Source organism: Oculina patagonica, chromosome 9 (assembly GCF_052425735.1).
Source record: "Oculina patagonica isolate OP01 chromosome 9, crgOcupat, whole genome shotgun sequence".
NCBI classification, from domain to species: Eukaryota; Metazoa; Cnidaria; class Anthozoa; order Scleractinia; family Oculinidae; genus Oculina; species Oculina patagonica.
Window position 1 is genome coordinate 21,859,564 of NC_135766.1, and position 13,540 is coordinate 21,873,103.

The 13,540-nt window shown below is 40.6% G+C and overlaps 1 protein-coding gene across 1 annotated transcript; it reads right to left on the minus strand.

The window, feature by feature from the left end:
* Positions 1-2,152: 2,152 nt before the first annotated feature.
* On the minus strand, positions 2,153-9,758 carry LOC144666115 (beta-hexosaminidase-like). The gene is made up of 7 exons (XM_078527473.1): positions 8,750-9,758; positions 7,802-8,232; positions 6,705-7,445; positions 5,900-6,044; positions 4,516-4,765; positions 3,883-4,029; positions 2,153-2,763 (listed from the first exon to the last, which is right to left on the minus strand). The coding sequence occupies exons 1-7, from the start codon at positions 9,426-9,428 to the stop codon at positions 2,661-2,663; spliced, it is 2,496 nt and encodes an 831-aa protein (XP_078383599.1). The 5' UTR covers positions 9,429-9,758; the 3' UTR covers positions 2,153-2,660.
* Positions 9,759-13,540: the final 3,782 nt, after the last annotated feature.

Below are 13,540 nucleotides of genomic sequence, written 5' to 3' on the forward strand. Positions count from 1 at the left end.
GCAAATAAATTACTCCTATGCATCCAAATGACAAAACTATAGCTTCATTGCAATCAAATGTGTCTCCTGGGCGTTATAATTTAATAAGTTACAAGTGAACTTAATAAGTTACAAGTGAACGAGACTAACTTTGAAAACTTTATAGCCCAACAATATTCCAAAACCCACATTCAGGGTCGTAGCCAGGTATACGTTTTCATCACTGATCCCAATTTTTAACTCTAGGTTATGATTCCTGATCCCCAAAATGTGCCAATATTTGATCCCTGATCACCGTTTGATTGGCCGATCCGGATCCCATGACATGCCATGACTTGCGACCCGGGATCCCGGGTCAATGATCCCGATCCCGAGGCTGTGATCCCTGATCCCATACCCTGGTTACGACCCTGCCATATTGCAATCCGTTTCAATCTTAGTCACTTTTTGCCGTTCGTGCCTTTTTTTTGTATTTGCTGTGTTATTGAAATGTTCCTTCACTGTTTTAAGAGGTTATTTTTATATCTCACCGAATTTCATGGTTTTTTTCTGATGCCTAAGTTTGGCTAAAATCCGTGACACAGTCCCTTTAATTTATGCCGAGAAGAAGAATAAACTTTGTTTGAAGTTCAGTTCTGTGTGTTAGTTCTTTTGCCTGTCTAAAATACGTATTCTAGTTGCGGTAGCTCCCCGGTATCCAGAAATCAGTGAAAGATTTCTACCTAGCTGATGGCGACATTTAACAATCTAAACAGTTGAGGTTTTACGCGAAGTGTTTATGTGAATGTTTACGTGTTCATGAAGGTGAACTGACCGCTTTTTATAGCAGGATTGGTCGACTATCTAGTAATTTTCTGCAATTAACCTGTAATATTCTTGATTTTTTTGACTCAATAGCTTTGGATTTATTTTTTAGCAACACGTGACAGTAGCGTCACTGACATAAAAGTGAAAAAACAGCAATGCCGTAAATGATCTAATAAACGCCCGGGGCGTCTATTTAATTTTAGGGGTTTTAGAGGGGGTGTTAAATAGATATGGTGCGTTTTTAAGAGAGAGGCGTTTATTTCACTTTAAATGTAAAAACGTCAAAAAAAAAAAAAAAAAACGAAAAACAAATAAGACGCGTAGTTCTAGTTTGCTCGTGGAGTAAGAGCACTGAGCCGTAGCAAAGGCTAGAGATGACGTTCAAAGTTCGATGGCGATGTATATATCATCATCGGGGTCAACCATGTTGGCCTCGTACATGTCCGAGTCTCTCTCCTCCGCAGAGGCTCCTCAGAAAGGTTTTCGGTGGGGAGAGTCCGCTGTACGAAAAGAGTGCAGGCGAAATAAAACGGCGAGGGGGCGGCCGCGGGAGTGGATCTCGATCTCGACTGCGCCTGCACTGACCTTGCCCAGCGGATTTTTACAACGACCGCCCCATCGGGAACCTCTGCGGAGGAGAGAGTGTCCGAGTCAAGCAAGAAACTAAATAAATTGCGTGATTTTATCGTATGAAGTGTTTTCTTGTTTTTTTGAGGCGATTCTTTGGGGTGGGGGAGGGGGGCTATACTGAAGAGTTTCATCATTAAGCATTTGTAAGCAACTTGCAAATTATTTTACAAATTATGTCAATAAGGTTCTGAGCCACCTAAAATTTATGAAAAAGACATTAGGTAGCTCTGAACCCTATTAACAGGATTTTTTGAATATTTGTAAGATTGTTTCTTTTGTCGATTAAAAATTTTTACCGAGTACTTTTTAAGCTGTTAGCCTGAAAATGTCAAATATAGGGTGTCTTTGACTTCTGTTGGTGTTGTCATGACAACGAATTTTAACATCTCAGAAGCCTCAGTAGTAAAACCTTCACAAATTTGTACCAAAAGTTCTTCTTCAAAAAAAACTTGCTGTAGCTGCAATAAAATGTGGAAGATGGGAATGCCTAAACCGTTACAAGTTATATATAGGGTCTCCTTAGGCTGGACTAAACATAAAGGCCATTATTTTTTCTGCCGCTTAACATGGGTTTACAGGAAACATCTCGTTCGCGTTTCAATCAATGAAAAAACCTTATGCTTATCCCATAAAGCTACATGTTTGGGGGTGTTTTGTAAATTTGGGGTGATTTTTGGGGATGTTTGGGATAGAGAAAAATCGGGAAATCTTGCAACTCACTCCATCATGTCCAAGTTACAAAATTCGAATTTTAATAATAAATTAACGAAACATATGACAAATAAATGGTCAAGGGAAACGAGGACTCTGGAAAAGAGATCGACTACAGTAAAGTAAGGTGACGTCTGCACTCGAGTAAAAGCTCATTTTTGCGGGGTATATATGACATTTGTAGTCAAGTTTTCTATCAACTTTTTTTGTTGTTGTTGCTGTTGTTGTTTTGTTGTTATCGTTGCTTTTATTGTATTGTTTTCCAATGACAACCCGGTGATTAACAGAATCTGTTAAACCGAAGGTAATAAAACGAGGTCGTTTCGCCATTCAGCTGAGTCTTAAATTCCTCTGACGAAGAGATCCTCCACTTTAAACTCGATGACAGCAGGCTTCTGTAGTACTGCGTACTTCTTCTCTCCGCGTTACTTCCGGTCTTGACGTTTGACTTGTTTTCCGCTCGGCGCCACTTCCGGTTTCTACGATCGACGTCTTTACCTCCTCTCATGCTCACACAGTGTCAGTTCCGGTCTTTACGATTGACCTTTCTCCTTATTATTCCCCGCATGGTTACCCTTTTGTACTTGCAAGGGTTGTAGCTTGATCACCCTGCTAAACCGGTTTTGGTCTGCGGATCTAAATCATTAATAGAAATAAAGTAGTAAGGGACCAGTCATTATTTTGAGGGTGGGGAGGGCTGGGGCAAAAAGGGGGATGTCAATGATTTTTATTCAGGGAAAAAGGGGGGCACATAAGTTTTTGCACGCACGTAAGGGTGATTTGAGGGAGGAGTGGGTAAGATGGGGGAGGGTCAGCAAACAATGTGTTTCATAAAAGGGAAGGGTCAGGAGAATTTGAACATAGCCTCCCTTCATTTGCACCAGACCCCCCCCTCCCCCTCCCCCTATAAATAATGACCGATCCCCAAAATCGAATGAAACCTTTCGGACGGGTTCTGGTTAGAAGGAATGCTCTTTTGATCGAAACAGTATCTCCTGGAAAAAGTTCTTTTCTAACGACCAGCACGCGTTTATACTAAATATTCTTTCTCCACGCGCGTGCACGAGCACTTGTCATCGGACACAACCTCTCACGTTTATAAGCATTTGCAGGCTTCAGAGTCATGCCGTACCTCTTGTAACTTAGACTGCTTCAAGATCTTAGACTCTGCGCCTACTAAGTACCAGGTTAAGCTTAAGGAGTCTATGTACATCAAGTGGGAAAAGCCGAACCTTAATCAACAGGTCAAACACATCAATTTGACGCTTTCCCTATAGCTGCACGCGCGCGCGCTTCTTTTTAATTCCGTTAACTTCGAAATTTATCTAGCGTATTGCTTTTCAACGCAATGTAACGTATGATTTGTAACAGGCACGTTTTAAATCACTGTAAACTTTCATAACCGTCACACTGACGATGACGGATGTACCGTCGAAACATGTTTGTGAAAATTAAAAAAGTCGTATTATTTTTGTAAATATTCTTGGTTTTCACGTGACGTCATCAAAATTCTAAAATCCAGAATCGCAAGACCCCTGAGTTTTTATCCTTCACTGGCTATTAGACGTCCTTTATATACATCTTGTTGCAGGATTTTAGCTCGATAACATTCGCCGTCTTTCTTTTTTGTGACTCAATAGTTTTGGATTTATTTTTTCGCGGCGTGACAGTGGCGTGACAGTGAAAACCATCTATTCCAAATAAAAAGAAAAATTGGAGCTAATCCAATGGTTAACTCATAAAAAAAGAGCTGACCTTGTCCTCAGTTGTATCTCTTCATTTACTTTCGTTTCCGCTGTGACGTCATTCCAAGTCAGACCGTCATTTGTTGAGTACTCAACTTTAAGGCCTGGCAGCGTGGGTGTGACGTGTAACCTGTTGCAAACAGCTTTGCAGACAATTCTGCAAACAAGAAACATTCCTACGTTAATGGAGGGGAGGGTCAATCTTAAGAACCAATTTCTTGCTAAAGAAAAGTTTCTGACCATTGCGTGACGACACGCGGTTCGACTGTGAGGCAGTTTAAGGCCTCTTTTTTCATGAAAATAGCACGGGTTCTTGGGCCAGGATCATCCCAGCGCAACATGGTTCAGGATTACAAGCGAAAAACTGCATCATCCTACCTCTCAAATGGCTTAAAAAATCCCAGCACATAGTAGCCTGTTCCAGGCGTTCGGGTGAAAAGGGTGAAAAACGGGATTAGCGCGAAGAACGAAGAGCGGAGAAAATGATGAGGGGTTCCCCCAACTAACCAAACGCCTAGAACAGGCTAAAAACAAAGCAAACTGCACTAAAGTTTGGGAGCTCCCTCTTCAAAGAAAAAAATGGAGCTTGCCACAACACTAAATTTTCTCTAAATTATATGGTGATCACATGACTAAGACGAACCTTGCCACTGGAGGTGGCACGCGATATGCCACGCCCATCTTGTCAAGCCGACCCAGTTCTCTGTATCCGAGCGTGTTGGCAAATTTCACCCAGTCTTCATCAAACTTTCGATCTCTTTCCTCGCCTTCTAAGTTTTCCCATGATGCTTTATGCCATGCGCGTTCAGCAAGAGCCAGAAGGCGCGGAAAGATCATGCCGTGCATCTGGCCAGCGGTGCGAACCAATTCACCCCACATGGCCCCTTCTAAACCTGGAGGTGGAGTTAAGAATTGTTAGAGCAAGCAAACATTACGGTCGCTTATTATGAATTGCTGTTCAAACTCGTCCCCTGAGCCCGCTCAACTTCTGGTCAACACCAAGAACGTGGACTCTGGTTAAGTCTGATTTGACTCGGCGCATTCTCCAAATATCGGACTTGGCGTCTTGGTCAGAGTTCGCGTTCTTGATGCTAACCAAAAGAAAAGCAGTTTCTGGGGACGAGATTGTTTGCTCTTTTGCGAGAGCTTGTAGCAACTTAGATTTGCTTTAAAGCGCATGCGTATATGCGTATATGGATTTCTGGGTTTCAAGTTTTGACAGGACCCCCCCCCCCCCCCCCTGGTTTTAAAGTACCGTAAACTTCTAATTATAGGCCCTTGTCCAAAAGGCTTTTTTAGCGGTGTAGGGTTTGGGTTGCATTATCGGAAAAAGTTTTGTCGTTTGAAAAATGCTTGGGTTTATCTTTTAAAGGATTTTTGCATCCCCAAAAATGTATGATGTATAAAAGAATACCGTATAGTAAAACTCTCTAAACGTGGCGAACGAAACCCAAAACATGCATGTGATGCATTTCTCAAGATAGAACAAATCAAAATATATAGGGCCTGTTATCGAAAGAAGTTTTGTGTTTGTGTTTTTGGGAGCTTTTTTTCGGCGGGGCTCTTTATCGGCATTTTAAGTTTAAGTAACGCACTACTATTTCTAATAATAATAATAATAATAATAACATTTATAGTGCGCAAATTTCATATATAAAATGTTCAAATGCGCATTACAAGATTAAAAACGGAATAAAAAAGCTAAAAACTAAAATTACAATTAAGAGTAAACTTGCAATGAATTTAAAAAGCTAAAGGTACAATTAAAGGTAAACTTACAATGATTTTAAAAAGCTAAAATTACAATTATTAAAAGTAAAATATAGTTTAAACACAACTATGATAAAAGTGCACGACGAAAAAGGTGTGTTTTTAGCTTAGCTTTAAAAATAGTAACAGTGCTGGCACTTCTTATATCAAATGGAAGCGCGTTCCAAAGTTTCGGCGCAGCACAGGTAAAAGAATGGTCACCTAGTGTGGCTTTTGATTTAAAACGTGGATAGCTAAGTAAAGTTAAAGTTATTTACCCATAATGTTTTGGTCATCCAAAGTCGAGTATCCAAAGGTCTTTCTGATGTCAGTAAATCTCTCGGCCCAGTTCAGTCCCCGCTCGTCGAAGTCTGGCTCGGGTGAATGATCGAGGTAGAAGTATTTTGGATGTGAAATCACAACCTGAGTAAAGATGAAACAGATTTACTTGCATCATGGGTTCAGCCCTGAATTGTTACAGTGGGAACAAAATCCATAGTTCAATTGTTCACAATTGAAAGCGGATAATTTCGACCTGGCTGTCCGCGTTTTAATGATATTCCAATCAGAACATGTTTCTGAGGCAATTATATCGCGCACAGAAGCGCGGTATTAAAACTGGCTGCACTATAAAAAGTTGTACTCACAGGACACCCAAACTTACGAAACAAGAAACTCAGGTAATTTATGATAAATAGCGCTTATTTCAGACCGTCACATTCCACTCGTAACGCTTAAATAAGTAATAAATTATCTCGATTTCTCGTATTTGGAGTTTGTGCAACCTGTGTTGTACCTTAAAATCTCGTAATGACACTCACTAACATGGTGGACTTAGTATCTACAGTCAACTCTCTCTAAAACGGACACCTTCGGGACCGGCTCCAACTGTCCGTCTTAGAGAGGTGTCCTTCTTATAGGGAGTTTAGTTACAGTAAAATGACTGAAAAACGGCAAGAATGGGACCAACACCAGGTGTCCGTCTTATGGAGGTGTCCGTCTTATAGAGGTGTCTGTTAAGAGAGAGTTGACTGTATATGAATTACCACTTTGCATGGCGACCTTGGGGCCCCTGTGACTCACCTTGTATCCTTCTTTCAGGAGACTGGTTATTGTCTGGTGTTCTCTGTCTACTCCCCAAAAATATGCCACTACATTTTTATTTCCTACCGTGGTTCTGTTCAACACGACTTCATCTTCGCTATCTCGAGGTCTGCTAGAAAATGCATCACTCCAACCTCCGATATCCAAGCCGTACTTTTGAGTAACGCGCGAGAGATTTCTGATAAAATGTTCCATTAAAACGCGTTTTGTGATGGTGAAGTTCCCTTTCAGTGCATAATTGAGACATTCTGGAGAGTCTTCCCAGACGCCCTCGGGAACCTCATCACCTCCGAAGTGATAGAGGGTCAAAGGTTGTATATCACCATGGAGACGGGACAGTGTTGACAACAGGTAGTCAAAGAATTGATAAGTTGAGTAAATACAAGGATTTACAGCATCGACCGTAAAACCCTGAATAGTAATGTATCGTGAATTATCTTCAGGATCAGTGAGAAGAAACATTTTCGCGTCTTTCTCGTTTTCTTGTTGCATCAGTCTATCATGACGAGCTATCATACTTTTAATAGCTGCGTGACTGTGCCCCGGTGAATCGAACTCTGGAATCACTTGAATGTGACGTGCTGTTGCGTGACGAAGTATTTCCCTGTAGTCTTCGGTAGTGTAGTACCCAGTGCCCGAGGTGCTGGTATCGGGGCCTGAACCGAGTTGAGACATGATGCACCTCTTTTCTTGTAAGTCATGACACCTCTTGGATCCAATCTAGAAAAAAAATGTGATAACGTGGTTAAGATTATTTGTATCACATTACTGTCTTTATGCCAGCTTAGATGGCTTCGTACCGTCTTGCTGTGATATTGATAAAGGCACCATTCAAGCGGTTCGGGTTCAAGCCTGGCCGGGGTCATTGTGTTGTGTTCTTGGGCAAGACACTTTACTCTCATAGTGCCTCTCTCCACCCAGGTGTAAAAATGGGTACCGGCGAATTAATGTCCATCCAGGGGGGAGTAGGAAATACTCCTAGTCGCTTCATGCTACAGAAACCGGGATAAGCTCCGGCCTGTATGGGACTGGGCTAAAAATTCTACGGAAAAAAAAATATATAATTAAAACCTTACTGTTGTCAATTCGTCAATTCCTGGTATTTTAAGTCTCCACGCCTCGCTGTCTGACAGATGAAAATAAAACTTGTTCATTTTGTACATAGCCATGGCATCCAAAAGTTTAAATATTTCTTGCTTTGTTTTAAAATTGCGAGCAACGTCCACCATCAACCCCCGATACGAGAAACGAGGAGAGTCTTTGATTGACACCTGAGGGACCTCGCCACTATCCTTTATGAGTGCGAGGAGGGTCTGGACACCATAGAACACCCCGGTAGGTGCCTCACCGGTTATCGTGATTAGTTCTCTTGACGCATCTACTTCCAGACTGTATAATTCGTTTGCTGTAACAGAAAACTGTTCCGGGACATCGGATGATCGTTTCAGAATCAACAAGATGGCTTTTGATTTCGTATTGAAGGATGATGTTCTTAATCCAAGTTCACCTGAGTTTGAAAAGAACGACAAACGAAATGAAATTGTGTAAATGTACAGGCCGGCGAACTTAATTTTTGGCTGCCTTATGTCAGGGTCCCAGAGGGACTTAGGGCTCCAGGGCTCCAGGCCCAAGAAAGCGGGGCAAATCAATGGGTTTGAGTCTTCACGCCCCATTTGGAAGCCTTTTAATTACGTTCTAAAGAACGCCATGAGTGGTTGAATTTACTGATCAGCCGGCCACCTTATTAACTTGTCACTGAGACAAAACAAAATGTGTAGCTGGCCAAGCTTTCCAACAGGCTCCAAACAACTAGTGGCTGACAGAGAGGCTGATTGGGCCTGATTCATAACCATCTTACCAACCTACTGTCTGTCTGACTGTCTGTCTGACTGTCTGTCTGTCTGACTGACTGACTGACTGACTGACTGTCTGACTGTCTGACTGACTGACTGACTGACTGACTGACTGACTGACTGACTGACTGACTAGAGCAAACATAAATGTTGTGGTGACCTCATAATTACCTGACAAAAAGTTAACTTCGTTTTGTAAACGATCATCCCCAGACACCGTCCATTCCTTGCCAACAGTCACTTTCCTAGAAGACTCGTTAGTCGTTATTATGTCGGGAGTAGGGATCACAAGAAGAGGCGCATGTCCCAAATCTGGCACATTGACGACGCTATCACTTGCGCGGTTCCGATTCCATGTTTCAGTGGAAGACACAAAATGGAGATCTTCGTTCGCTGTATCATTAATCATTCTAGGGTTTAAACCATTTGCAGCGATATACCAGTTTGGAAAAACTATAAAACGGGTCCAAAGTTTTATGGGTAAGGCATGAATTGCGCATGTCAGAGATGATCCTGGTGTTAACCACTCGGTCACTGGCTCAAGTTTATAAAGATGTCCTTCAATATGGCTTACACTGATGCAATTTTCACGATTCCAGCAAGTATTTTTTTGAAGGCGATATCGATTTGGCCGAAATAGATGAGGAATAAACGGCGACGACAGAGAGAAGTAAATTGTCCATCCTTTGTTCTTGATGATCTTTGTGCCAGCGTAAGAGATTGAAATTTGTGCTTTCGTCAACGACAAAAATACAAAATGGACTTTTATCTCCGTGGCCATGAAGTCGAGGTCTTCTTGGCTTAAACTGTCTGAAGAGTTGAAAGATTTTTGAACTGACGGACTGCTCATAGTGAAGTAACTATTGTTTCTCTGAATAAGGTGAGCGGTTATGAGAGGACTGGTCTCGTTAAAGGTCTTGGTAAAATGCCTTTCTTCATAATTCGCCTGAATGCCTGTGAGTAAAACTGAAGAACAATTTTGTTCATATTTAAAAGGTAAAAAAGCGTTCTCTTGTTAAAATTTTTTAAAACTATATAAGCTTTCGGTTTACAGTCCGGTGCAACCTTTGACAAATAATGGAATACAAGCCACAAATTACGATTTCATATACAACAACGAAGGTGCGAAAATGCTTAAAGAACAAAAAAATACAATAAAAGTGCCGAAAATCAAAAGGAGCATAAAAGAATGGAATGTTACCTAGGCAACCCTTTTGCGTTGTTTTTCGCGTCAACGGTTTGTAACTTTTTTCTAAAGCTTTTCGAACCGAGTAACTTTGTTCAGTGTTGTAATAATGTTCTGAATGTTATTTTGCAAGTAATAATACCAATTCAGGACATTTAAATTTTCATTTGGGCTGATCGCCCCACATTTGTTCAAGAGTGCTGATAGCTACAATTTAAGGTCGCGGGGGATACCTACAGCATGAATAAATTCATGAATTAAGGGAAATTTTGCTTGATCTGCATCTTTTAAAACGCTTATTTCTCAGCTGTTATGGGTGCGATTAAGCTCAAATTTTACAGAGACAAAGAAATGATGAAAGATTGTGAATGTCGTATTTTATTTGGTAGATTGCATTTAACGTCGATGTTATAGCCTCGTGAGTGCCAAATTGGGAAAAATATGATTTTGTGGCAGAGTTTGCGGAACGAGTAGGAGACAACACACTGGGATCTTGTCAAAAACTAATCAGTCAATACCTCTAGAGTGTCATAACAGAAGCGGATTTTTTAATTTAAAGTTTGCCAGAAAACTACGGCGGTTAAGTGCGCAAATTTGAATTTAATGTCTTCTACCTCTTTCTAAAAGCGCTCTTTTAAAATTCCGCTTCTGTTATGACACACTACAGTATTCATAGTTTACCTATCTGCAGTGGCAAGTCATGAAGTTCTGTATCCGTGCTGTATTCTCTGCCACAAAATTGTCGGAAAAGTCAAAACTTTGAGATTTCCGAAGGTGTCCCGACCTAAATACGATCATTTTGCCAAGAAGAGATGTAATTATGGTAATTATATTCCACGCTTTTATGGCGAGAACAATGCGTTTTTAAATAGGACACGATTGTTTATGCCGAATATTTTTGTGATTATTCTGAGTTGCAGAAATATTCAAATTTAAATGAAAACAAGCTCAAAGACTTCCTGCAATCTATATGAACGTATATCGCTAAGTGTTGTTTAAATTGGTTAAAATATCAAAGAAACAGGAATTTTTTACAAATCACGCGCACGCGCCCATATTTTTATCCAGTCATAAATATCTCGTAAAGTTGTCGATGTCATTCGTTGTACTTCGTGCATACGCTTTAAATAAATGCATAATGATGAGATTAAGGTGTCCCCCGTGACCTTAAGATACTTTAAGATTTTTGGTGGGCATGTTGCGTGACACCCTAAAGAATGACTGTAAACCGTTATTTGAGCCGTAACGCAACGATCATTGCGTGACGATTAAAATGATTTCTCAGCAAGTTGCACTTGTCACAAGACAGTGGGCTTGAGTTAAAACTTTTCTTATAAAAAATGCCAATAGAAGAGACTGATAAGAATACTTATTCATACTCAACAAGTTTTTGGTCGATGTTCAATGTTTTCTTTTTGTCACGGATTTAATTATTATGCAAACTGTTTTTCACCTGATGTTGAAGTTGTATGCATAATATATTATAATTCATGGCGTTGTGAAGAAATCTTGTTTAATATTATAAACCACGCTAAACTATGAATTAAGTCGTTACTTACCTTGCTTAACACGAGTTAAACCGAAAAGAACTGCCACAACAATCACAATGTTCAACAATTTTTTGATCCAGCGACGAGCAGATCGTGTTGTGAATCCAGCGAGCCGGCACATAACAAAAGCAGTTTTTGCCGCTTAATGACAATGTTTGGACACATGTTTCATGATTATGCTTCTGTTATCTTGGTAAAACCTTGGTTACATGCATAGACCGACCTTTACTGGTCTTTAGAGTTTCCAGTGTAAACAAGCTGACACTATAAATCGCTGTTCATTATGTGTGCTTTTAAAATACGCTTCACGCTTCACGAAAACAATTATAAATTCAGTTCTAGTCCATTGATGTGGAATGAAAAAAAAAACCCTGGGGACGAGTGAATACTTCACGAGAAAATTTAAAAGTTTCGGGGGTTGAAGCGGAATATTTTCACTTTAAATATTCATTATTCCCCGCCCATTTTTCACAAGTATTCATTATTCCTTGCCTATTTTGAGATCAATATTCATTATTCCTTTAAATAGGTTGATGTTCCCAGGTATACAATTTTCAGACCCACAAAACGAGAGCGGTCAAATATTCTATTCCAATTCACAAGTTGTGCACAGGACACTGAACATTGTTCTGCTGCTATCCTTCTAGAAGGTGTTAGTTCATCACTTATTACATGCTTTTTTAATGGTGCCCTCTAGTTACACCTTCAATGGCCTTGATTAAAGTGTAAGACGCATGTGTCTTCTTTATTTGCTGACTAGCAAAATAGTACCCCCAAAAAAATAAGCCAAGCAACATGTTTCAGTGAAAAGCTTTATTTAACAAACAAAGACGATAATGCGGTCCAACCAATGAGTCTATATAATCTGGAAAACAATGAAGTGTTGCACGATGTTTATAACAAGTTCTTTTGTAGGCCATTGTACAAACTTTTTCGAAAACGCGTTTATCTCCTTAACATCACCACTCGTGCAATCAAGTCGAAATTAGTGCACCTAACAGAAATACATAATATCACACCCGCTTTAAGCGAAGCATAGTCTTTTGATGCATGTACAAAGACAACAACTGTACGTAACCATAACGTCTATCAAGAGTTGCTTCTAAACCAATAAGTGAACAACGGATAAAAGATAAATGTAGTGTTTGCCTTCAGGAATGACAGGAACGGTACAAGTGCCCACAAGTACGTCAACGGGCCACATAATTTAAAAGTAGCATTCTGTTACCAATCTGAGTATTATTCCTATATCATGACACATTTTACATTGAGCACCGCTTTATGCGTTATCTATTTTCAGCTGTAGCCGTGTTAGATCAGCTTTGTGATTTTTCAAAAAAGTTCGACATCACCGTAATCTAATACGGGTTGCTGTTCTCCCTGTTCGTGTACGACAAGAAACCCTGGATGGTCCTCCCGGCTGTTAGTCGTCTGAGGGCTTCTGAGGCATCTGAAGCCTCATCCTCGGAGTCAATGTCACTGTCTACGCCTCCTTTGAGTATCCGCTTAATTCTTAAAACTTCTTGCTGCGAAATTGTGTACAGTTTTTCATTTTTGCAGACCCTCATTGACTACAACTTCGACGCGGTCAATAACTTAATACGGCGAATTTCGACAATCAATATGAGGGGTGAATATGACAGTTGTCGGTAATCTTTCTTTCGATTGGAATATTGTCCTCATTCTCCTGTTCTTCATCACAAGGAATATCCAGTGTTACTCGGTTGCGACCAGTGCCGTAGCAAGGGTAAAATAAGTGGGGGGGGGGGGGGGGGGGGGGGCACGCGAGCGCCGAAGACGCGAGCCGCTAGGGGGGTCTGGGGGCATTCCCCCCCCCAGAAAATTTTGAAATCTAGAGGCTTGGAAATGCTATTTCCAGCGTTCTCCAAGAGCTATTTGTGATTTACGCATATCACGAATTATTTACTTCCTACACTGTCTCAGCAAACCAATTGCAATGCACATTGAAGAGAGTATAACACTTGCAACGTCAATTACAAAATCAAGAGAGGATGAAAATAGAAAACCCACTGTCTCTGTATCTTGAAACCAGCAAATGTTTAACCTTTCAGAGTCATCGTAGTAGGTTCGTAGTTACTAAACTGTCTGAGTTGCCTTAGAGGCAAACGTAGACTTCATCGGCAGGTCGTTTTTTGAAAATTTCTCAAACAGGGGCTTGCGCCGCTGGTTGTCCCCCACAAACAAATGAAAAGAAGTACAATTGTT

What these genes read in the sequence shown, in the direction of transcription:
- LOC144666115 (XM_078527473.1), bottom strand. Translation starts at nt 9,428, where the DNA reads ATGAGCAGTCCGTCAGTTCAAAAATCTTTCAACTCTTCAGACAGTTTA. An exon ending in CGAAGTTAACTTTTTGTCAG is followed by an intron (nt 8,233 to 8,749) that starts GTAATTATGAGG and finishes TTTCAAACTCAG; the next exon opens with GTGAACTTGGATTAAGAACA. An exon ending in GGATGACCAAAACATTATGG is followed by an intron (nt 4,766 to 5,899) that starts GTAAATAACTTT and finishes CTCCACCTCCAG; the next exon opens with GTTTAGAAGGGGCCATGTGG.